General features: G+C 54.2%; 1 protein-coding gene across 1 annotated transcript in view; it reads right to left on the reverse strand.

Annotated features, from left to right (window-relative positions):
• Positions 1–392: 392 nt before the first annotated feature.
• LOC133353028 (transcription factor AP-2-epsilon-like) overlaps positions 393–23,187 on the reverse strand; it is a 75,370-nt gene continuing 52,575 nt past the window's right edge. The window contains exons 5-7 of the mRNA XM_061569101.1: positions 20,280–20,398; positions 11,237–11,378; positions 393–2,640 (exon numbers count right to left, since the gene is read on the reverse strand). Of these exons, the coding sequence (XP_061425085.1) occupies positions 2,337–2,640; positions 11,237–11,378; positions 20,280–20,398 (565 nt within the window). The 3' untranslated portion in view covers positions 393–2,336. The remainder of the gene's footprint in view (positions 2,641–11,236; positions 11,379–20,279; positions 20,399–23,187) is intronic.

The following is a 23,187-nucleotide window of genomic DNA, read 5'->3' on the forward strand; positions in this document are numbered from 1 at the left end:
TCAATGTACAGGAGAAGTGTTGAGTCTATGGGCAGTGTTGAGTCTATGGTGCAGTGTTGAGTCTATGGGTAGTGTTGAGTCTATGGTGCAGCGTTGAGTCTATAGTGCAGTGTTGAGTCTATGGTGCAGTGTTGAGTCTATGGGTAGTGTTGAGTCTATGGTGCAGTGTTGAGTCTATGATGCAGTGTTGAGTCTATGATGCAGTGTTGAGTCTATAGTGCAGTGTTGAGTCTATGGGTAGTGTTGAGTCTATGGGTAGTGTTGAGTCTATGATGCAGTGTTGAGTCTATGGTGCAGCGTTGAGTCTATAGTGCAGTGTTGAGTCTATGGGTAGTGTTGAGTCTATGGGTAGTGTTGAGTCTATAGTGCAGTGTTGAGTCTATGGTGCAGTGTTGAGTCTATGATGCAGTGTTGAGTCTATGGGGCAGTGTTGAGTCTATGGGCAGTATTGAGTCTATGGGCAGTGTTGAGTCTATGGTGCAGTGTTGAGTCTATGGTGCAGTGTTGAGTCTATGGGCAGTGTTGAGTCTATGGGCAGTATTGAGTCTATGGGCAGTGTTGAGTCTATGGTGCAGTGTTGAGTCTATGGTGCAGTGTTGAGTCTATGGTGCAGTGTTGAGTCTATGGGCAGTGTTGAGTCTATGGGCAGTGTTGAGTCTATGGGCAGTGTTGAGTCTACGGGCAGTGTTGAGTCTATGGTGCAGTGTTGAGTCTATGGTGCAGTGTTGAGTCTATGGGCAGTGTTGAGTCTATGGGTAGTGTTGAGTCTATGGTGCAGCGTTGAGTCTATAGTGCAGTGTTGAGTCTATGGTGCAGTGTTGAGTCTATGGGTAGTGTTGAGTCTATGGTGCAGTGTTGAGTCTATGGTGCAGTGTTGAGTCTATAGTGCAGTGTTGAGTCTATGGTGCAGTGTTGAGTCTATGGGTAGTGTTGAGTCTATGGTGCAGTGTTGAGTCTATGGTGCAGTGTTGAGTCTATGATGCAGTGTTGAGTCTATGGGCAGTATTGAGTCTATGGGCAGTGTTGAGTCTATGGTGCAGTGTTGAGTCTATGGTGCAGTGTTGAGTCTATGGGCAGTGTTGAGTCTATGGGCAGTGTTGAGTCTATGGTGCAGTGTTGAGTCTATGGGTAGTGTTGAGTCTATGGTGCAGTGTTGAGTCGATAGGCAGTGTTGAGTCTATGGTGCAGTGTTGAGTCTATGGTGCAGTGTTGAGTCTATGGGCAGTGTTGAGTCTATGGGCAGTGCTGAGTCTATGGGTAGTGTTGAGTCTATGGTGCAGTGTTGAGTCTACGGGCAGTGTTGAGTCTACAGCCAGTGTTGAGTCTATGGTGCAGTGGTAAGTCTATGGGCAGTGTTGAGTCTATGGGCAGTGTTGAGTCTATTATGGGCAGTGTTGAGTCTATTATGGGTAGTGTTGGGTCTATAGGTAGTGTTGAGTCTATGGTGCAGTGTGATTCTGTCGTGCACTGCTGCTTAATGTACAGATGCAAGTTGATTCCAGTGGAGGGGTGCAAGAGGGGGGGGGGGGGTGGGCGAGAAGGGCAGCATCGAAATTGGCTCAAGAGAGAGAGAGATCTTGGCGAGGCAAGGCTGAGAATCGCGCGGGCAAGGCTGGCGGAGGGACGCGCGCCTGGCCGCCAAAAACTCCACACGCAGAACGCCGGAAGCGTCGTGCCGCCGGTGATGGGGGTGGGGGGACGTTAGCGAGGGGGCCCTGGCGCGGACGAAGTGATGCGGACACCAAGGAATCGCCGGTCTCGTCGAGGAGCAGGAACCATCATCACGCGAACTCCGGTCGCCCCTGCAGCAACAGCAGCCGCGGCGGCGGCTTTTGGCTGACCATCGAACGAAAACTGCGGTCACCGCGTGGCGCGCTTTAGGATGCGCTTCTGATGGCCGTCTGGAACGCTCTTCCTTCCTGGAGCAGTGCACTTTTCAGGAAAGCTTCTTTTTTGCGTGTTAGTTTGTTGTCCCTCCCCCTTTCCCCCGCCCCTCTCACCCATCCCCCCCCCCCCCCCGAGAGACGACAGCCGTCACCGCCGCACAAAGACGGGAGGAGCGGTGAGACTCCTCTCACGAGCGCGAACGCCGCCTGGGTTTGCAGGTCCACGAGAGATGGCGGCGGTTGTGGTGATGGCACGGTCAGGTAGGGGAGGGGGGGGGTGGGGAGGCTTTCATCCAGCAGTAGGTAGAACGTGACTCTCACTAACAACAACAACGTCAGAGGAGGAGGAGACGAGGACGAGGATGATTTTAACAATGAGAGAAAATTTTGACAATAAAATGAAGGTGAATGTTCGCGAAAACCAGCGAACGAATTCGCACCGAGATGCAGTCACTTCCGCCGCTTCTCCTCCTTGTCTCCGTTCCCGATCTTGCTCTGCGGGCTCCCTCCACCCTGCTGCTGCTGCTGCGGGCTGTTCAGGTACAGCTTGTCCGTGGCTTTGAGGGCCTCCGTGAGGTAGTTCTGGAAGGCCGTGAGCGCCGCACAGATGGCGGGTCCGCCGAAGCCGTGCGTGATGAGGCTGAAGTGGGACAGGGCGGCTTGCACGCCGGGCTCCAGGATCGGCGGGGGCCTCGCGTTGCCCAGCGGCGTCCGGTCCTGGGACATCAGCTCCGTAAACTCCTTGCAGATTTGTCTAGGGGGTTAAGGGTGGAGGGTGCGGGTGGCAGGGTCACGGTTAAAAGAAGGATTTCCCAAGCGAAAGTATTCAGAATCAGAAGTTTGTTTTGCAGGTAAATAATAACACTGGTCAACAACAAATTTTTTTTTTCTGGCCTGGACTTTTGCAGCTGTTTTAGACTAATTTCAGGGTGCTGAATCCAAATCTGATCTCAGATTTGCTCTATCACATCTCATTTTTATGCTATCGGCATACCCCATTTTCATTGATTTTACCCGAAATTAACTCTGTCACTTATGATTGCAAGTTGTTGCGAGTCAGTGACTGCTTTAGTGTTAAAATATGGTGCTGTATTTTTAGGATAGTGTGTTTATAATATAATTTTATGTAGATATCCACATTTATTTAATATTTTTCTTCCGCAGTTTTTATTGAAAATGCAATATTTGATATCTCAAAAACCTGATGTGATGGACAAAAACTGATGCCAGATTTGGAATCAGCACCCCAAAATTACCTTAAAACCGTTGGAATACCTTCTGCCAGAAAAAGTGTGTTGACCAGTGTAATAGATGATGTTGATGATTGATAGCAAATATTGTTAATCCGCTGCTTGGATGAAATGTCTTTGGAGACTTATCTCGGCTGTGGGGGGTTGTTTGACCAACCCGTGGGGACGGCCACGGTGGTGAGATGTTAACCACCTCGCCTGGTATACAGGAGGTCGTGGGTTAAATCCCGACCCTGACGCCTGCTGCTGTATATTTAGAGTTTGCGCGCCTCTCTCCCCGTGGTCACGTGGATTTTTCTCCGGGTCCTCCGGTTTTTTTCCCTCCACATTTAGAATCAACGTCACCGTGTGTTTAGAGTATTGGGCTGGGATAAACTTCCACGTGGTAATCCACTTCCTTGAGCTATCATTAATAATAGCCAGGTCGCTTCTAGAATAGAGCTACATATCTTCTTGGTTCTTTCGGTAAAGTCACGTAATAATAAAATATATATTTTTTTATTTCCCTTCTACGTGACTTTACCGAAAGAACCAAGAAGATGAATCCCTGCAGTCACGAAAGCTTTAAATCGAAAAATAGAGCTACATAGTTCAGTGGGCTTCACCTGATAAAATAAAATACAAATTTTATTAGTTAGTTACACCATACTGTACTGATATAATTTAATATGTTTATATATTTATAGAGCACCTATTTCACGTAGTTAAAATACGATGACATAATGGGATGATTTAGATGGCAGGGGAGTGCAAGGGTTGAGGAATGAGTGACCGTGGGCTAATGTGGGATTATGAAAGAGCTGTCGGGGAGGGATGGGAGGGAGTGGAGGGGCGGGAAGAGAATGGCGACATGGGGCGATCGCTGTTAGCGAGCACCTATTAAGGGCTGCTCGCTAACAACGGAGTGGAGAGGCCAGTATGCTAAGCCCGGCCGCCTTTGTCTCCCCAGTGCTGATGCTCATACACTAGCAACAGGCACTCGTGTAAGGCGGTCTAGTGGGGGTTGTGGACTGGTTCAGGCATCACTCGCTACAGATGTTGGCCGTGGCCGGGATTCGAACTCAGATATTCGGATGCATAGGAGGGTTTGCTAACCACTGTGCCCCCGCTCGACCCAATACACACGTACTGTGTACACAGAGGCACGTGCATACATACGCACACATAAACACCACAATTACATGTACACACATAGAGTAGACACAAATTACAGAGACAAAGATTCCCAATATAGCCTCAAATCGTCCACACACTCAGTCCGACACTCACTCAACCTATTTAACTATTATATTTTGTAACTGTTTTTTTTTTACCAGGTAAGGCTCACTGAGTGATACAGCTCTTTTTCAGAAGCGACCTGGCCACAGATGAAAGCTCAGGAAAGTGGCTTAAGTGGAAATTTATAGCAGCCAAACACTCTAAAGGCATGTTTCTAAATACTTCTAAATATGTCTATAAACTACAAGGTCATTCACTCAACCACCCACTCACTCATCCACCCACCGACTCACTCAACCACCACTCACTCACTAAACCACCCAGTCACTTAACAACCCACCGACTCACTCACTCATCCGCCCACCCACTCACTCAACCACCCACTCACTCAGTCATCCACCCACTCACTCATCCACCCACTCACTCACTCATCCACCCACCCACCCACTCACTCAACCACCCACTCATTCACTCATCCACCCAACCACTCACTCAACCACCCACTCACTCACTCACTCAACCACCCACTCACTCACTCAACCACCGACTCACTCACTCATCCACCCACCCACTCACTCATCCACCCACTCACTCACTCATCCACCCACCCATCCACTCACACAACCACCCACCCACTCACTCACTCAACCACCCACCCACTCACTCAACCACCGACTCACTCACTCATCCACCCATCCACCCACTCACTCAACCACCCACTCACTCATCCACCCATCCACCCACTCAGTCAACCACCCACTCACTCACTCAACCACCCACTCACTCCCTCAACCACCCAATCACCACGTTGCAAATCACACCGCGTCTCTTTCTACTTCTTCACGAATCAAGTTTACATTTCCTCTTATTATCGTCTCTCTCCCACCCCCCAATCTCTCACGAAAAATATGCGGCCCCAATTCAGGACACGCGTATTAACCCTTACCCATTACGAACGCTGATAATACGGCTAGTGCTGGTTGTTGCTGGCTGTTTGACAATGCTGGGCCACTGGGACCTGCGTTTAGTAACTGTGCTTTAAACAACAACAACAACATAATAAGGAAACAAACACATTCAACAGATAAATAAGTAAATGAATCATTGTTAATTGCATAACACAAAAGAAGTGATGACAAGAGAAGCGAGGATGGTGTTAATCGTACAGATCCCAAGAACGTGACCCCTGGGATGGGAGGGGGGGGGGGGCAAGAGGTGTGGGTCTGGTGCAGACATTTTTATACACTCATTTGAAAACAAATCCATTCACACGTACAGCATAGAATCATAATAATACATCAACAATACATTACCCAAAAGACGAGGCAGGCTGAGACACAATGACACAGATCCCCCGTATAACCAGGACAGGCCGTTGGGGCAAGTGCCGTTAGCGAGTAGCACCTCGGGTGTGGACCAATCAACTTCAAGGACAGTGCATACATTATCAGAGTTATGTTTTTTGTTTGCATTATGACTGCAGGTATTGTGGTCTATGCAAACATGACTCCTTGTAAAAAAAGGTGTCAGTTTTGTTGCCAGATAGAAGGGTAAAAAAACAATTATCATATTTTTTACTGCCAAATGAGGTTCCAATGATGAGGTTCCAATGGAGTAGCGCCTATTAAGGCCGGCACGGCACACGAGAGGGTGGGTGGGTTTCCAGCACCACGCCCAGCCACATTTGTCTCCAATAGTAACGCTGTTTATACACACTACACCAGGTACTCATTTGTGGCTGAGCCAACCTAGGGGAGGCCCAGGACCTGTTCAGATAATCGTCGCCGGCGTTGGTGGTGGCCGTGAGCGGGAATTTAACTCGAGATGCAGCACTCGCCGCTACGCTACCGCTCCCCAACATACTCTGAAGCAGACAAAACCAAAGACAAAGATCCCCCGTATAGCTCTGCCAGACTTTCGGGGCAAGTGATGTTCGGGAAGAGCACCTATGAAGGCACGCACGTCACGCAAGAGGGTGGGTGGTCAGCACCACGCTCGCCCGACCATCTTCTGTGTGACGATATTTCCACATCGCACCAGGTATTCATTTTAGGCTGAGTCGACCTAGGACTGGAGGCCCAGGAACGGTTCAGATAATCGTCACTGCTGGTGTTGGTGGTGGCCGTGAGCGGGAATTGAACTCGGGTTGCCGCACTCGCCACTACGCTACCGCTCCCCAAGACACACCGAGGCAGACACACACAAACAACAACAACAGCCATTCGCCACTAAGTGGCGGTGACCTCGCCACGGCGCTTGTACCAGGCTAGGTGCACGTTGAGGCCACGTGAAGTGTCGAACGCCCGCCGGTGGCAGGAGGTCACGGGGCAGACCAGGCAGGTGCCACGGGTCGACTGACCGAGATGACTGACCCGATGCACCACCTGTGCCCCCCCCTACTGTGCCAACTTGCTGTGCTTTAGCCACCCGGCGCTCCGCGCACACACGCAATGGCATTCTCGTCTCGAGCCGCCCACGGCAAGCAATACGTTTGAGGGGCTAAATGCCAAACACACTGAAATTAAATAATTCAATTCGCAGTTTGTCTAAATCAGGCTAAATTGTAGACTCAATGCCACCCGGAGTGAGAGCGAGAGGGCGAGAGAGCGAGAGAAGAGTGGGTGGTGGGATGGAGAGATATGGCGGGGGAGTATTTCCACACACAAAAAAAGCAGCAGCAGCATCATCATCATCGCAGTTTTTTTGGCACGAACAACAAGTCAGGCAAGGTGCCGCTGTCAGCGATAATATATGCGGCGATAGCTCACAAGCATGCAGCCAGCAATGGCATGAGACGGGTGTGCGTTTGCGTGTTTGTTGAGCCGGGGGGAGCGGTGGTGCAGCGGTTAGCGTGCTGCGCTACGAAACCTGCCCACCCGAGTTCGACTCACGCTCACGGGCCACCAACCCGTGACGATTATCTGAACCGGTCCTCGGCCACCCCCCCACCTCCCCACCGCTTCTAGGTCGACTCAGCCTCAAATGAGTACCTGTTGCGGTGTGTAAACCTCACCACAGGGCGTGGTGCTGGCCACCCACACTTCCATGTGCCGTGCCAGGCCTCCATAGGCGCTCGCTAATAGTACTTGTCCCAAGAGTCTGTTAAGGCTATACGTGGGATCTCAGTCTTGTGTTGAGCGTGCCACGCGGGAGACAAAGACGGCCGGGCATGATGATGGCCACTCACGCCCTTGGGGTGCCATGGCGGTCCTCATACTTGCTGCTCGCTAACAGCTGTCTGTTCAGGCTATTCGGGGGATCGTTGCTGCTCGCTAACAGCTGTCTGTTCAGGCTATTCGGGGGAACTTTGCCTCTGTCTTGGTGGATACAAACACGCCACGTTACTGCGACTGCGCTGCTCTTTAAGAAACTCATTCACAGCCCCCCCCCCCCCCATCCAGCCAATTTGCAAGGCCATTAGCTCTACCGGCGATATGTGCGAGTTTGAGTGCACTGCAGGAGGGGGGGGGGCGGTAGTGTCGAGGTTAGCGCGATGCGCTATGAACCCGGCCACCCGAGTTCGATTCCCGCTCACGGTCAACACCGGTGACGAGCATCTGAACCGCTTCTGTGTCTCGCCTAGATCGACTCGGCCTCAAATGAGTACCTGGTGGCGGTGTGTAAAACATCGCCACTGGAGAGACAAAGGCGGCCGGGCGTGGTTGCTGGCCACCCACCCCCTCGTGTGCCGTGCCGGCCTTCATAGGTCCTCGCTAACACCACTTGCCCCAAAAGTCTGTTAAGGCTACACGGAGGATCTTTGTTTTAATGTTTTATTGTGGGGGGGGGGGGGGGGGCGGTAGAGTAGTGGTTAGCTTTGAACTGCCCCACGAACGCGGCGACGCAAGTTCGATTCCAGTCTACGAATCAATAAACAGTGGCGCATATTGTAACCGCTCCCGGGGGCAGGTGATGGGTTCGGTGGCTCCCCTAGGTCCACTCAGCCTCAAATGTCGCGGTGTGTTATAACACATCAGCGTTGTGGAGACAGAGGCGGTCGGGCATTGTTCGAGCCACACCACACCATCGTGTGCCGAATCTGCCCTAACAGCACTTGCCCCAACAGTATGTCAAAGGCTGTACGGGGGATCTTTGTCTTTGGAGTTGGGGGACGAGGGGGGGGGTATCTGGGAGAGAGAGGGGGAGGGTTAAATGGGAGCACTGGATGGCGGTTGTGGTTGATCGCAAGAAACGTCGCGGGATGTCAGATTAAACTAGATACACGCAACGCGTTCAAACCTACACACACGTGGGTTTGAAACGCTACACGAGGGGGTGGGTGGCCAACACCACACCCAGCCGCCTTTGTCTCCCTAGTGGCGACGTTTATACACCGCAGCAGCTACTCAATTGAGAACGAGTCGATCTATGGGGGAACCCTTTTCAAGTTGATTAGACCCAGCGGAGGTCCAAGACCGGTTCAGATAACCGTCACTGGTGGTGACCATGAACGGGAATCGAACTCAGGTTCGCCGGGTTCCTAGCGAAGCGCGCTAACCGATGCGCCACCGCTCCCGCTATTAACACACAACACGCACACGCACACACACGCGCGCAGGCGTACGAAATGGCGTGCCCTTTAAGAAACACTCACAGGCTCCCTCCCAGCCAATTTGCAAGGTCATTAACTTAGCGCTTACTTGGGAGTTTGACTGCCTGTGGGTGGTGGGGGGGGTTGGGTTTAAAAAGAGAGGTGGTGGGGCTATAGGTGGTGGGGGGAGGGGAGGTGATGGGAGCGGAATGGGGTGGCTGTTGTGGCCCTGGTGGTTGTGGGAGTGGTGGCCGGCGAGAGTCGATCGCGAGCGATGCTGAGGTCAACAGAGGGCGAACAATGGGGAGTGGTGTCACCAGGAGGGTACACAAAGACAAAGATCCCCCGCGTAGCCTTTAACAGGCGGCTGAGGGCAAGTGCAGCACCACCGCCGGCCACCTTTTGTCTCCCGAGTGGCGGTGGTTTGGCATCGCACCAGGCACTCATTTGAGGCTGAGTCGACGTAGGGGAGGCCCAGGATCGGTTCAGTCAGATAAACCTCACTGGTGCTGTTGGTAGTGAGCGGGAATCGAACTCGGGGCGACCCGATTCGGTGCGCGGTGCGCTAACCACTGCTCCACCGCTACCCACACAAACACACACAAACGACAAAGATCCCCCGTATAGCCTGAACAGACTGTTAGGGCAAGTGCTGTCTGCGAGCATCTATAAAGGCCAGCACGGCACACGAGGGGGTGGGTGGCCAACACCACGCCCGGCCGCCTTTGTCTCCCCAGTGGCGATGTTTACACACCGCACCGGGTACTCATTTGAAGCTGAGTCGACCTAGGGGAGGCCCAGGACCGGTTGAGATAATCGTCAATGGTGTTGTCCGTGAGCGGGAATCAAACTCGGGTCGCCAGTTTCGTAGCGCAGCGCAGCGCTAACCGCTACACATAAACACATACACACACAAACACACATACACACACAAACACACATACACACCTACACACACAAACACACATACACACATACACATACATACACACACAAACACACATACACACATACACACACATACACACATACACACACATACACACACAAACACACATACACACCTACACACACAAACACACATACACACATACACACACAAACACACATACACACATACACATACATACACACACAAACACACATACACACATACACACACAACACACATACACACATACACACACAAACACACATACACACATACACACACAAACACACAAACACACATACACACACATACACAAACACACATACACACATACACACACAAACACACAAACACACACGTACACAAACATACACACACATACACACACACACGTACACTAACCACGCGTCCCGATGTGACGAGCCCGCTGTGTAATCTAATGGGACCCTCCTAACGCCGCCTGTTAATGAGGGCTTTGCGTTAACATCACGTGCATTTAAAAAACACACACAACGACGTGACGACGTGTTAGATTTGTAAACAAATCATTCCCAGGTCTTTCACCCACACCCCCTCTCCCCCCGTATTTGCAGCGTGTTTGCTTATTTACTTATTTATCCACAAATGTGTTAATTTACTTACTTGCGCACATGCTAATTAGGCGGGGGTCGGGGGGGTTAGCGTGTGGATGGGTTAAGGCATTCGGGTTATAGTGCCGGATTAAGCTGAGTACGGGGCCTGCAGCATATGTTATAAGGGGGCCCTAAATTTATAACAACACTTAAATATTAAAACACCATTTTTTTTACTGGCATAGTAAAGTAATTGTATTTTTGCATTTGCTATACAGCCAGATAATACGACAAATCGTTAACCTTAAACACCCAGTCGTTCGTAAAAGTTGAAGGCGGTATAGTACTATAGTAATAAAGCGAGTGCAGAATCACTGAACCGTAATTGATAGCTTGACAGCATTTAGCGCGGGGCCCTTGAAAGTGCGGAGCCCGTAGCTACTACATATGTGTAGTAGCTACTACACATATGTAGTAGCTACTACACACATGTAGTAGCAAGGTGGGGGGGGAGTCCAGATGGGGTAGGGGGGGGTCCGGGGGGGGTGGAGGGGTCCGGGGGGGTAAAGGGAGAGTCCGGGGGGGGTAAGGGGGGAGTCCGGGTGGGGTGGGGGGGTCTGGGGGGGAGTCCGGGTGAGGTTGGGGGGGGGGTCCGGGGGGGGAGTCCGGGTGAAGTTGGGGGGGGGGTCCGGGGGGGGGTAAGGGGGGAGTCCGGGTGGGGTGGGGGGGGTCCGGGGGGGGAGTCCGGGTGGGGTGGGGGGGGGTCCGGGGGGGGAGTCCGGGTGGGGTTGGGGGGGTCCGGGGTGGTGGGGGGGGGTCCGGGTGGGGGTGGGGGCCTCAGCACCCACTTGGTGGCGAGCAGCATGCTCTTCCGCCCGTGGAGGTCTCCGGGGTCCGTGTTCTGCCGCGTGAGATACTCGGCGGCCGCCTTGGCGGGGAACTCCGTCTCGCTCACGTAGCCGAAGTCTCGCGCCAGGTGGATCGCCTCGCCTGCCGCGCCACACGCGGACGACGATGACGACGATGATGATGATGGTGACAATGATGATGACGACGATGATGATGACGACAATGATGATGACGACGATGATGATGACGATGATGATGACGATTATGATGATGATGATGATGACGATGGTGATGACGACCATGATAATGATGATGATGACGATGGTGATGACGACCATGATAATGATGATGACGACGATGATGATGATTATGACGATGATGACGATGATGACGACGACAATGATGATGACGATGATGATGACGATGATGACGACGACGCGTATTTGTGTGCGTGTAACAAAATTCGGGGGGGAGGGGGTGGGAGAGACAAAGATGGTCCGGGGGTCAGGTCCAGCAGCTTCGGCAAATTGGGGAGACGGAGGTGGCCGTGATGGTAACATCACCACCACCATCACCACCACCATCAACAACAACAACAACAACCGCCATTCGCTACTAAGTGGCGGTGACGTCACCACGATGCTTGTGCCAGGCCAAGTGCACCTTGAGGCCACGTGAAGTGTCGAAAGCCCGCTGGCAGGAGGTCACGGGGCAGACCCAGGTGCCACTGGTCGACTGACCGAGATGACCGAGATGACTGGCTGATGCACCACCTGTGCCCCCTACTGTGCCAACTTGCTGTGCTTTAGCCACCCGGCGCTCCGCTCGTTGTTGTGAGCGTCGCTCCTCCGCCCTCCGTTGTTGTTGGAGGGCGACTGCCTCCAACTGCCCAGTAGCGTCCTTCACGAGCCTCCTCCACTGAGGCCGATCTTGACACCGCTGGTACCAGTCATCGGCAAGTCCACTCAGCTCCACGTCCTCCTGTACCACATCACTCCATCTCTTCTCCAGCCCGTGCCGCGCCCGTCTAGCCCCCTCGATCCGGCCGAACAAAAGCTGTTTAGGCATGCGGTGGCTGGGCATGCGGGCTACATGACCCAGCCAACGCAGCCTTGCCTGCCGGAGGAGCTCACTGATGGGACTTTGCCCAGATCTTTCAAGGATTTGTGAGCTCCTCACACAATCCAGCCTGGTTAAACCCAGGATGGATCGTAGGCAGGCCAGCCTAAATGTTTCCAACCGGCGAAGATGCTCCACCAGGGGGGTCCACGTCTCGCAAGCGTAGAGAAGGGAGGGAATGACCGTGGCCGAGAAGACCTGAAGCTTCGTGCGGAGCGACAGACCAGGTAGCTTCCACACAGCGTTACGCAACCGATGAAAAGATATTGCCGCTCGACTGATTCGGAGTGAGACCTCTGCTGATAGACTGGAGCCGGTCATAAGCATACTGCCCAGGTATGGGAAACTCTCCACTCTCTCCACAACTGCCCCATCACCAATTGGGAGTTGTGGGGGTGGAGTGTCCGATGGTACAAAATACCCAGGCAGGTGCTTGGTTTTGGTGGGGCTGATGGTAAGGCCCCACCTCTTAGTGGCACGCTCCAGTCTCAGCAGCAGCGCCTCCAACTCCTCTTCTGAATGAGCAGCTATTACCAAATCATCGGCATACATAACGTGGTTGACCAATAGGGAGCCACCCCTTGATCGCACCCGGGCGTCGATCAGCCTCCCATTATATCTGTACCAAACCACCATCACCACCACCATCACCACCAACACCACCATCACCACCAACACCACCATCACTACCACCATCACCACCAACACCACCATCACCACTACCATCACCACCACCAACACCACCATCACCACCACCATCACCACCACCATCATCACCACCATCACCACCATCACGACCACAGTGTTTGACGATGTGGCCCACAGTTCGTGTCGCGTGGCTACAGTCGCATTACTGTGGCTCGCCTTGAATGCATCTCCCGGTGTCTCCTCGTGCGCCTACGGGTCTCAGTGTCACTCTGCGGGCCTCTCTCTCTCTCTCTGCGTCTCCAGGGGGGGTTTAGCATACGGTCCACAGTGCTGGCTTGCGTGGCCTCAATCGCGACACGTACTGCGGCTTGTGCATTTGACTCACTAACCTACCACACGCACCCTCACTCCCAGGTACACTCACCTACCACACACACCGAGCGCGATCACCAACCACACCAAAACTCGTTTGTTCTTGTAACGTTCTGAGCCGTTCCTACTGGGACGTCTGTGATTTAAAAACCAAAAAGCTTCATAGCTCATCGGATTCCTCCAGGATTAATAGATATTCTGATTTTGAACTTATAACGGAGGCAGCAGCAGCAGCAATATCAGTAGCAGCAACAGCAGCAGCAACAGCAGCAGCAGCATCATCAGCAGCAGCAACATCAGCAGCAGCAACAGCAGCAGCAACATCAGCATCAGCAGCATCAACAGCAGCATCATCATCAGCAGCATCGTCATCAGCAGCAGAAGCAACATCAGCAGCAGCAACATCAGCAGCATCATCATCATCTGCAGCAGCAGCAACATCATCATCAGCAACATCAGCAGCAGCATCATCATCATCAGCAGCAACAGCGAAGGTCGTAAGCGACTGTAGACCCAGGCACGGCATCATCGTGCGCTTGATGCGTCAGGGAAAGCAACGGGGAGAGAGGGAGAGAGGGAGAGATGTTGCAGAAGTAGGGAAGGAGAATGATGTGAAACGGTGGCTGGAGCTCGGAGGCAAGGGAGGGGGGGGATAGGAGGGGAGAGGGGCTAGGGGGATATGGGGGGGGGGGGTGTTGGAGAGTGGTGGTGGTGGGGGTGTTGGCGGCGGCGGCGGTGGTGGTGGTGGTGATCAAAATCGTTGCCCAAACACATTCGGTAAACGGCTCGCCCGAGACTCGTTCGCTCCTCCAAAACTCCTTTAATATTTAAACTGGATCCGTCCGCTCGTGGCTTCTCCCACTCGCGCCCGGCGCAGCCACTTAAGGACGCATCTGTTGCTGGGCACAGATCCAAAGAACACGCGCGCGCGCCACACACCACACGCCACACAAAGACAAAGATTCCCCGTGTAGCCTCAACGGAGCGTTGAAACAAGTGCTGGCGACGAGAAGCGCGTGTGAAGGTTGCGGCGCTGCACGGGCGGCACACGACGCCCGCATTTTGTATCCCCGTGGCTGGTTTTGTTTTAATCGACGCCACAGCAGGTATTGCATCTTTTTTAAGGCTGAGTCGACCCAGAGGAGATTCCGGCACCGGTTAATATTCGTCACTAGCGCGGGCCGTGAGCGGGAAGCGAACTGGGATCGTTGCCGGGTTCGTAGCGGAATGCGTTAACCATTAACACAACAAAACAAAGATCTTCCGTATAGCCTGCCAGGAGGTTTGGGGCAAGTGCTGGGAAGGCCGGCACAAAACACGAGGGGGTTGGTGGCCAGCACCATCCCTGTGTCCACACTGCACCGGGTACTCAATAAAGGCTGAGTCGACCTAGGGGAGGCCCAAGACTCGGTCAGATAATTATATGATCGTCGCTGGTGTGGGTGGCCGTGAGCCGGAATCGACCACGGGTTAGTAGCGCAGCGCGCTAACCACTGCGCCACCGCTCCCCCACACACACGCGCACTGACACACACACAGGCGCGCGCGTGCGTGTCTGCGATGTTAATACGCAAATGCGGGTCCCACGCGACTCGCAGACAAACAAAAACCCCCCAAACAAGTAAACAAAACACGCGCACCAACCTAAACAACACAATCACAAAGACCCCCCGTATAGCCTTAACCGACTGTAGGGGCAAGTGCTGTTAGCAAACATCTATAAAGGTCGGCACGCCACACGAAGAGGTGGCTGGCCAACACCACGCCCGGCCGTCTTTGTCTCCCCAGCCGCGATGTTTACATATCGCACCAGCTACTCATTTGAGACTGTGTCGACCTAGGGGAGGCCCAAGTACCGGTTCAGGTAATCGTCACCGGTGTTGGCCGCGAGCGGAAATCGAACTCGGGTCGCCGGGTTCGTAGCGCAGCGTTTAACCGTTACTACACTACCGCTCCCCACACACCCACGCGTACAGACACACACACAAACACGTGCGTGTGTCTGTGTTTGCGAGCGGTGGCGCAAGTGGTTAGCGCAGGAGGATAGGCAAGCGGCGGCTCTTCAACGACTGCCTCGTGGCGTGATTAGCCACGAGGCATTGCGGCTCTTGAAATGCGGTGTGTTATTATACTTATTTTTAAAATCACCAAATTAGAAAAACAAGTTGGCATCTGCTTGTTCTCTTGGGTTCTGCCGAACCGCTGGGTTGTAACGCAGTGCGCCACGAACCCGGCGACTCGAATTCGATTCTCGGTGACGGGTTTAACACGTGGCAGGCTTTCGCGACCCTATATAACCCATAATAGAAGGTTTTTTTTGGGGGTTAGATCGCGTAAATATATGAATGTGTCGTTCAAACCCGCCACCACCCGACACAGCCAACTGGTAAGGGTTGTCACGTGAACAGAACGCGTCGAATTGCGAATTGTATCGAGCGGGTGTCTTTCGTTCCGTGACGAATTGGCCACGTTCTGTTGACGTGACAACCCCTTACTAGTTGGGCCGTGTCGGGTGGTGGCGGGTTTGAACGACACACTTATACATTGACACGATCTAACCCTATAGAAAACCTTTATTATGGATCGGCGACGTTTTATTATTATTTTGTATTATCTAAACTCGGCCCGGGAACCTCTCTGTAGATCGACTCGGCCTTAAAACGGGCAACTTCCACGCGGTCGTTACCGACGGAACGCAACTGGCACCCGCTCGTGCCGCCAGTTCGCAGAACGAGGTCTCTGCTGCCAAACCGGAGCTGGCCACGTGCGTAATGTCCCCCGAGGGTTTTGGGGCACAAACTTCACTCTCTACACGACTGCCACATTACATCCGTGGGGGTGGTAGTTGAGGGGGTGGAGTGTTTGACGACGTAGAATATCCACCTCACCCCCCCAGGCAGGTGCGATGTTTAAATGGGGACGGTGAAATGGCAACACACGCGAACACAAACACCACCTGTGTCGTCTAGAGGAGCGTTTGGAGGCAAGTACTGTTAGCGATCACCTATGAAGGCCGGTACGGCACGCAGGGGGTGGGTGGCCAGCACCACGCCCGACGGCCTTTGGCTCCCCAGTGGCGATGTTTACACATCGCACCAGGTACTCATTTCAGACTGAATCCACCTAGGGGAGGCCCAGGACCGGTTCAGATAATCGTCACTGGTGTTGGCCGTGAGCGTGAATCGAACCCGGTTAGCCGGGTTCATAGCGCAGCGCGCTAACCGCGACACTACTGCTCCCCACAACTCTCCCACACGCACTCACTCTCCCACTCCCCACTCACTCCCCCACACACACTCTCCCCCACACACACACCCCCACACACTCACTCCCCCACACACTCACTCCCCCACACACACACTCTCCCACTCCCCACTCACTCTCCCACTCCACACACACTCACTCCCCCACACACTCTCCCACATACACACTCTCCCACTCCCTACTCACTCTCCCACACACTCACTCTCCCACTCTCCCACACACTCACTCTCCCACTCCACACACACACACTCTCCCACTCCCCACACACACACTCCCACACTCTCCCACTCCCCACACACACCTCCCCACTCACTCGCACCGACCCGGCAGCGCGCGCCGCAGTAATCGTCTCGAACGGAGTCGCTGTTCCCCTCGCTCGCCTCATTATTACCGCATGCAAATTGCACGACTCTCCCTCCCCTCTGTCCCCCCTCTCTCTCTACCGTCACCCCCCTTCTAAGCCCCCCCCCCACCCACATCTCGCACCCCCCCCCCCTCATCTTCCACCCGACTCTTCTCGGTTGTAATATTAACGTACATTTCATTTTCGGGGCGTTTGAAATGTTCGTTCAAAGACCGCGCAGCGATGGAAATGGCCATGCGTCGTTTCACAGCGGCATCTAATTAAGTGCGGCTGATGCCGGTTCGTGCGGTGGACGGGGGGGGTACCCTCCCCCAACTTATAGCCTCCCCCCCACCACAGCCAGCCTCCCTCCTACGCCTCGGCAAGGTAAGGTAAAAGTGTAAAAACAACGAGCCTACCTTTACCTTACCACAATACAATCACTCTACCCTACCCTTTACCCTTTAGCAGGTAAGGTAAAAAGCAACGAGCCTACCTTTTACCCTACCCTTTACCCTTACCCCTTGGCATGTCGACATCTTTACCCTTTAGCTTTACCATTTTACCCGGTAAAAAGGGTACAATTACCTTACCTTGCCGAGGCCTACTCCCTCCCATCCATCCCCAGCACCCTGCCCGCGTCTGGCGCGCCCTACCTGAACTCGCGGTTTCATTCCTTCGCTTCACGCGGCCCGCGACTTCACTTCACAATAAACCCGCTCGCACGAAGCCCCGTAACATATTTATCCATCACTGCAATAATCTTAGCCGCACTAATCGGGCACTATTTTCGACCTGGTCAACAACATTGTGCTGTGTACGTTTAGGACTCGCCTAGTGTGGGCACAAGACCGGTGCAGATTAGTTGGCACCTATGCTACACGGTGGCTCTTCCCCCACCACGCTACGTACAGATGATAGACGTAGACCCCCCTTACAGCCTTAACATACTTTTTGAGCAAGTGCTGTTAGCGAGCACCTATGAAGGTCAGCACTGCACACGAGGGGGTGGGTGGCCAACGAGCCAACACCACTCCCGGCCGCTTTTGTCTCTCCCCAATGCCGACGTTTACAGCTTGGCACCAGTAACTCATTTGAGGCTGAGTCGATCTAGGGGCGACCCAGGACCGGTTCAGATAATCGTCGAACTCTGGTCGCTGGGTCCGTTGCGGAACGCGCTAACCGCTACACTACCGCTCACCCACGGATGCACACACACACACACACAGACAATAACACACACAGACACACACACTCGCGAGCAGACACACACACACAGTCACACACCTGGTGACACCACAATCGCTTAACGCTGCACGCCTCTCCGTGCTGCGTGAACCCCGTCTAGGTTTGCTCGCCGCTTCATTTGCTAATTGGGGCGCTTGCGATCGCTTCTCGAAGTGTATGTGGCTCTATGTGTGTGGCTGTGTGTGTGTAGGTGGCTGTGTGTGTCTGTGTGTGTGTATGTGGATGTGTGTGTGTGGCTGTGTGTGTGTAGGTGGCTGTGTGTGTAGGTGGCTGTGTGTGTATGTGTGTGGCTGTGTGTGTGTGGCAATGTGTGTTTGGCTGTGTGTGTGGCTGTGTGTGTGGCTGTGTGTGTGTGTGGCTGTGTGTGTGGCTGTGTGTGTGGCTGTGCGTGTGTGCGGCTGTGTGTGTGGCTGTGTGTGTGTGTGTGGCTGTGTGTACGTGTGTGTGTGTGTGTCTGTGTGTGTGTGGGAGGTGTAGTGGATCTTTGTCTTTGTTAAGTCGGCTGCGCTCCCCGCTGTGGCCGTGTGGAAGCGATAATCAGTGCCAACTTTCACTCCTCGTCGCCAAACGCCTTCGCGCCTCGGTCAGCCAGGGCGACACGCACAGACACACAAACAATACCATCCACTTCGCTTCTTTATCGCAGCGGTATTTATATAATTACGAAAGCTCCAAGTCGAGATTCATTGCCTCGTAGTCGTCGTCGTGAGCAGCTGCGGCGTCCGTGGCCCTTGCGAGTGTCAAACACACGGGGCCCTGCGTGTCACAAGTTGTGCCAAGCTGTGTCAGTGTGTCAGTGTGTCAGTGTGTCAAGCTGTGTCAGTGTGTGTCAGTGTGTGTCAGTGTGTCAAGTTGTGTCAAGTTGTGTCAGTGGCACTTGCCCCAACAGTCTGTTGCAGGCTACGCGGGGTGATCTTTGCGCGTCTCAGAATGTGTGTTTAGAATGTGCAAGCGTGTGTTTGTATCGACGTGTGTATTGCTTCAAGGTGCACCTAGTCTGGCACGCGCGCCGCGGTGACGTAGGATAGGGGCACGGTGCGGCTTCGCCATCACATCTGCGGACGTGGTGTGATCAGCGCAGAAGCTTGGGTGATGTTTTGATGAGGGAGATCATACAAGGCAGATGATACGATGGAGTGATGGGACGATGTGTTCATGGTGGTGTTTGGGTGATGTGTTGATGGGATGATGGGTTCATTAGATGATAAGGTTATGGGATGATGGAGTGATGATGATGATGGTATGATGATGGGTTAATGAGATGGTCAGGTCATGTGTTGATGGGATGATGGGTCCACGGAATGATGAGATGGTGAGGTGATGTGTTGATGATGCAGCGATGTGTCGATGCTGTGGTGGTGATGTCGTGATCGGATGATGTGATGATAATGTGGAGATGAGACGATGGGGGTGATGTGGAGATGAGGTGATGATGTGGTGATGATAATGTGGAGATAATTGATGATGATGTGGAAGCGCTGATGATGATGATGTGGATATTGATGATGATGCGGAGGCGATGATAATGATGGTGTGGAGGCGATGATGATGATGATGATGGTGTGGAGGCGATGATGGTGATGATGGTGTGAAGGCGATGATGGTGATGATAGTGTGGAGGCGATGATGATGTTGATGATGATGATGGTGATGATGATGGTGATGATGGTGTGGAGGCGATGATGATGAAGGTGATGATGATGATGGTGATGATGATGGTGTGGAGGCGATGATGGTGATGATGATGGTGTGGAGGCGATGATAATGATGGTGATGATGGTGATGATGGTGGTGATGATGGTGTGGAGGCGATGATAGATGATGATGATGATGGTGATGATGTGGAAGCGAAGATGATGATGTGGAGGCGATGGTGGTGATGATGATGATGGTGGTATCGTGGTGAGACGATGGTGATGATGGTGATGATGGTGATGATGATGGTGATGATGTGGAGGCGATGATGACGATGATGATGATGGTGATGATGATGATGGTGATGACGATGTTGGTATCGTGGTGAGACGATGTAGCTGCTGGGCTCTCACCCTCCACAAGTGACGTCAGCAGCGTCACGTTGGCCGCCTTGCGCCGCCCGGCCGGGAGGTTCAGGCCGATCTTGTCGAGTTTCTCTCGCAGGGAGCGGCCCCCGTTTTTTGACTTGGCTCTGCGAGCGTAACAATCGTCATCAACAACAACACATCGATAACATCATCATTGTCAGCATCACCATCGTTAATATCATTATCAGCATCATCATTATCAGCATCATCATTATCAGCACGTCATTGTCAGCATCATCGTTGTCAGCATCACCGTCAGTATCAGAATCGTAAGCACCGTCATCATTATCAGCATCATTATCAGCGTCATCATTATCAGTATAATCGTTATCAGCATTATCAGTAACATCGTCAGTATCAGCATCATCGTTATCAGCATCATCGTTATCAGCATCATAATCATCAGCATTATCAGCATCATGGTCAGCATCATCATCGTCAGCATCATCATCGTCAGCATCAGCATCAACCGTCAGCATCAGACTCATCAGCATCAACAGCATCACTCTCAGCGGCAGCGTTAAAATGATCAGCATCGGCAATGCGTAAACATCACCGCTGTCCATCCCACAATGCACCAGGTACTGATTTATGGCTGAGTCGACCTCGGGGGAGGCCCGGGACAGATTCACTCCCCTCAGGTTCATCCCCCCCCCCCGCTTGCTCCATCCCTCACCACTCGCTCCACCCCTCACCACTCGCTCAATCCCTCACCACTCGCTCCATCTCTCACCACTCGCTCCATCCCTCACCACTCGCTCCATCTCTCACCACTCGCTCCATCTCTCACCACTCGCTCTACTCCTCACCACTCGCTCCACCCCTCACCACTCGTTCCACCCCTCACCACTCGCTCCACCCCTCACCACTCGCTCCATCACTCACCACTCGCTCCACCCCTCACCACTCGCTCCACCCCTCACCACTCGCTCCACCCCTCATCACTCGCTCCACCCCTCACCACTCGCTCCATCCCTCACCACTCGCTCCATCTCTCACCACTCGCTCCCTCACCACTCGCTCCACCCCTCACCACTCGCTCCACCACTCACCACTCGCTCCACCCCTCACCACTCGCTCCACCACTCACCACTCGCTCCACCCCTCACCACTCGCTCCACCACTCACCACTCGCTCCACCCCTCACCACTCGCTCCACCCCTCACCACTCGCTCCACCCCTCACCACTCGCTCCACCCCTCACCACTCGCTCAATCCCTCACAACTCGCTCCACCCCTCACCACTCGCTCCACCCCTCACCACTCGCTCCACCCCTCACCACTCGCTCCATCCCTCACCACTCGCTCCATCTCTCACCACTCGCTCCACCCCTCACCACTCGCTCCCTCACCACTCGCTCCACCCCTCACCACTCGCTCCATCCCTCACCACTCGCTCCACCCCTCACGACTCGCTCCACCCCTCACCACTCGCTCCCTCCCTCACCACTCGCTCCACCCCTCACCACTCGCTCCGTCCCTCACCACTCGCTCCGTCCCGCACCACTCGCTCCGTCCCTCACCACTCGCTCCATCCCGCACCACTCGCTCCACCCCTCACCACTCGCTCCGTCCCTCACCACTCGCTCCATCCCGCACCACTCGCTCCGTCCCTCACCACTCGCTCCATCCCGCACCACTCGCTCCACCCCTCACCACTCGCTCCACCCCTCACCACTCGCTCCATCCCTCACCACTCGCTCCATCTCTCACCACTCGCTCCACCCCTCACCACTCGCTCCCTCACCACTCGCTCCACCCCTCACCACTCGCTCCCTCCCTCACCACTCGCTCCACCCCTCACCACTCGCTCCACCCCTCACCACTCGCTCCATCTCTCACCACTCGCTCCATCCCTCACCACTCGCTCCATCTCTCACCACTCGCTCCATCCCTCACCACTCGCTCCATCTCTCACCACTCGCTCCACCCCTCACCACTCGCTCCATCTCTCACCACTCGCTCCACCCCTCACCACTCGCTCCCTCCCTCACCACTCGCTCCCTCCCTCACAACTCGCTCCATCTCTCACCACTCGCTCCACCCCTCACCACTCGCTCCATCTCTCACCACTCGCTCCATCCCTCACCACTCGCTCCATCTCTCACCACTCGCTCCATCCCTCACCACTCGCTACCACTGCTCCATCTCACCACTCGCTCCACCCCTCACCACTCGCTCCATCTCTCACCACTCGCTCCACCCCTCACCACTCGCTCCCTCCCTCACCACTCGCTCCCTCCCTCACCACTCGCTCCATCTCTCACCACTCGCTCCATCCCTCACCACTCGCTCCATCCCTCACCACTCGCTCCACCCCTCACCACTCGCTCCATCTCTCACCACTCGCTCCACCCCTCACCACTCGCTCCCTCCCTCACCACTCGCTCCATCCCTCACCACTCGCTCCACCCCTCACCACTCGCTCCATTCCTCACCACTCGCTCCCTCCCTCACCACTCGCTCCACCCCTCACCACTCGCTCCATTCCTCACCACTCGCTCCCTCCCTCACCACTCGTTCCATCCCTCACCACTCGCTCCACCCCTCACCACTCGCTCCATTCCTCACCACTCGCTCCACCCCTCACCACTCGCTCCATCCCTCACCACTCGCTCCACCCCTCACCACTCGCTCCACCCCTCACCACTCGCTCCACCCCTCACCACTCACTCCACCCCTCACCACTCGCTCCATCACTCATCACTCGCTCCATCTCTCACCACTTGCTCCACCCCTCACCACTCGCTCCATCCCTCACCACTCGCTCCACCCCTCACCACTCGCTCCACCCTCACCACTCGCTCTCACCACTCGCTCCATCCCTCACCACTCGCTCCCTCCCTCATCACTCGCTCCACCCCTCACCACTCGCTCCATTCCTCACCACTCG

This window comes from Lethenteron reissneri, chromosome 42 (assembly GCF_015708825.2).
Source record: "Lethenteron reissneri isolate LAM-NWPU_2019-01 chromosome 42, ASM1570882v1, whole genome shotgun sequence".
In the NCBI taxonomy this organism is placed as follows: Eukaryota; Metazoa; Chordata; class Hyperoartia; order Petromyzontiformes; family Petromyzontidae; genus Lethenteron; species Lethenteron reissneri.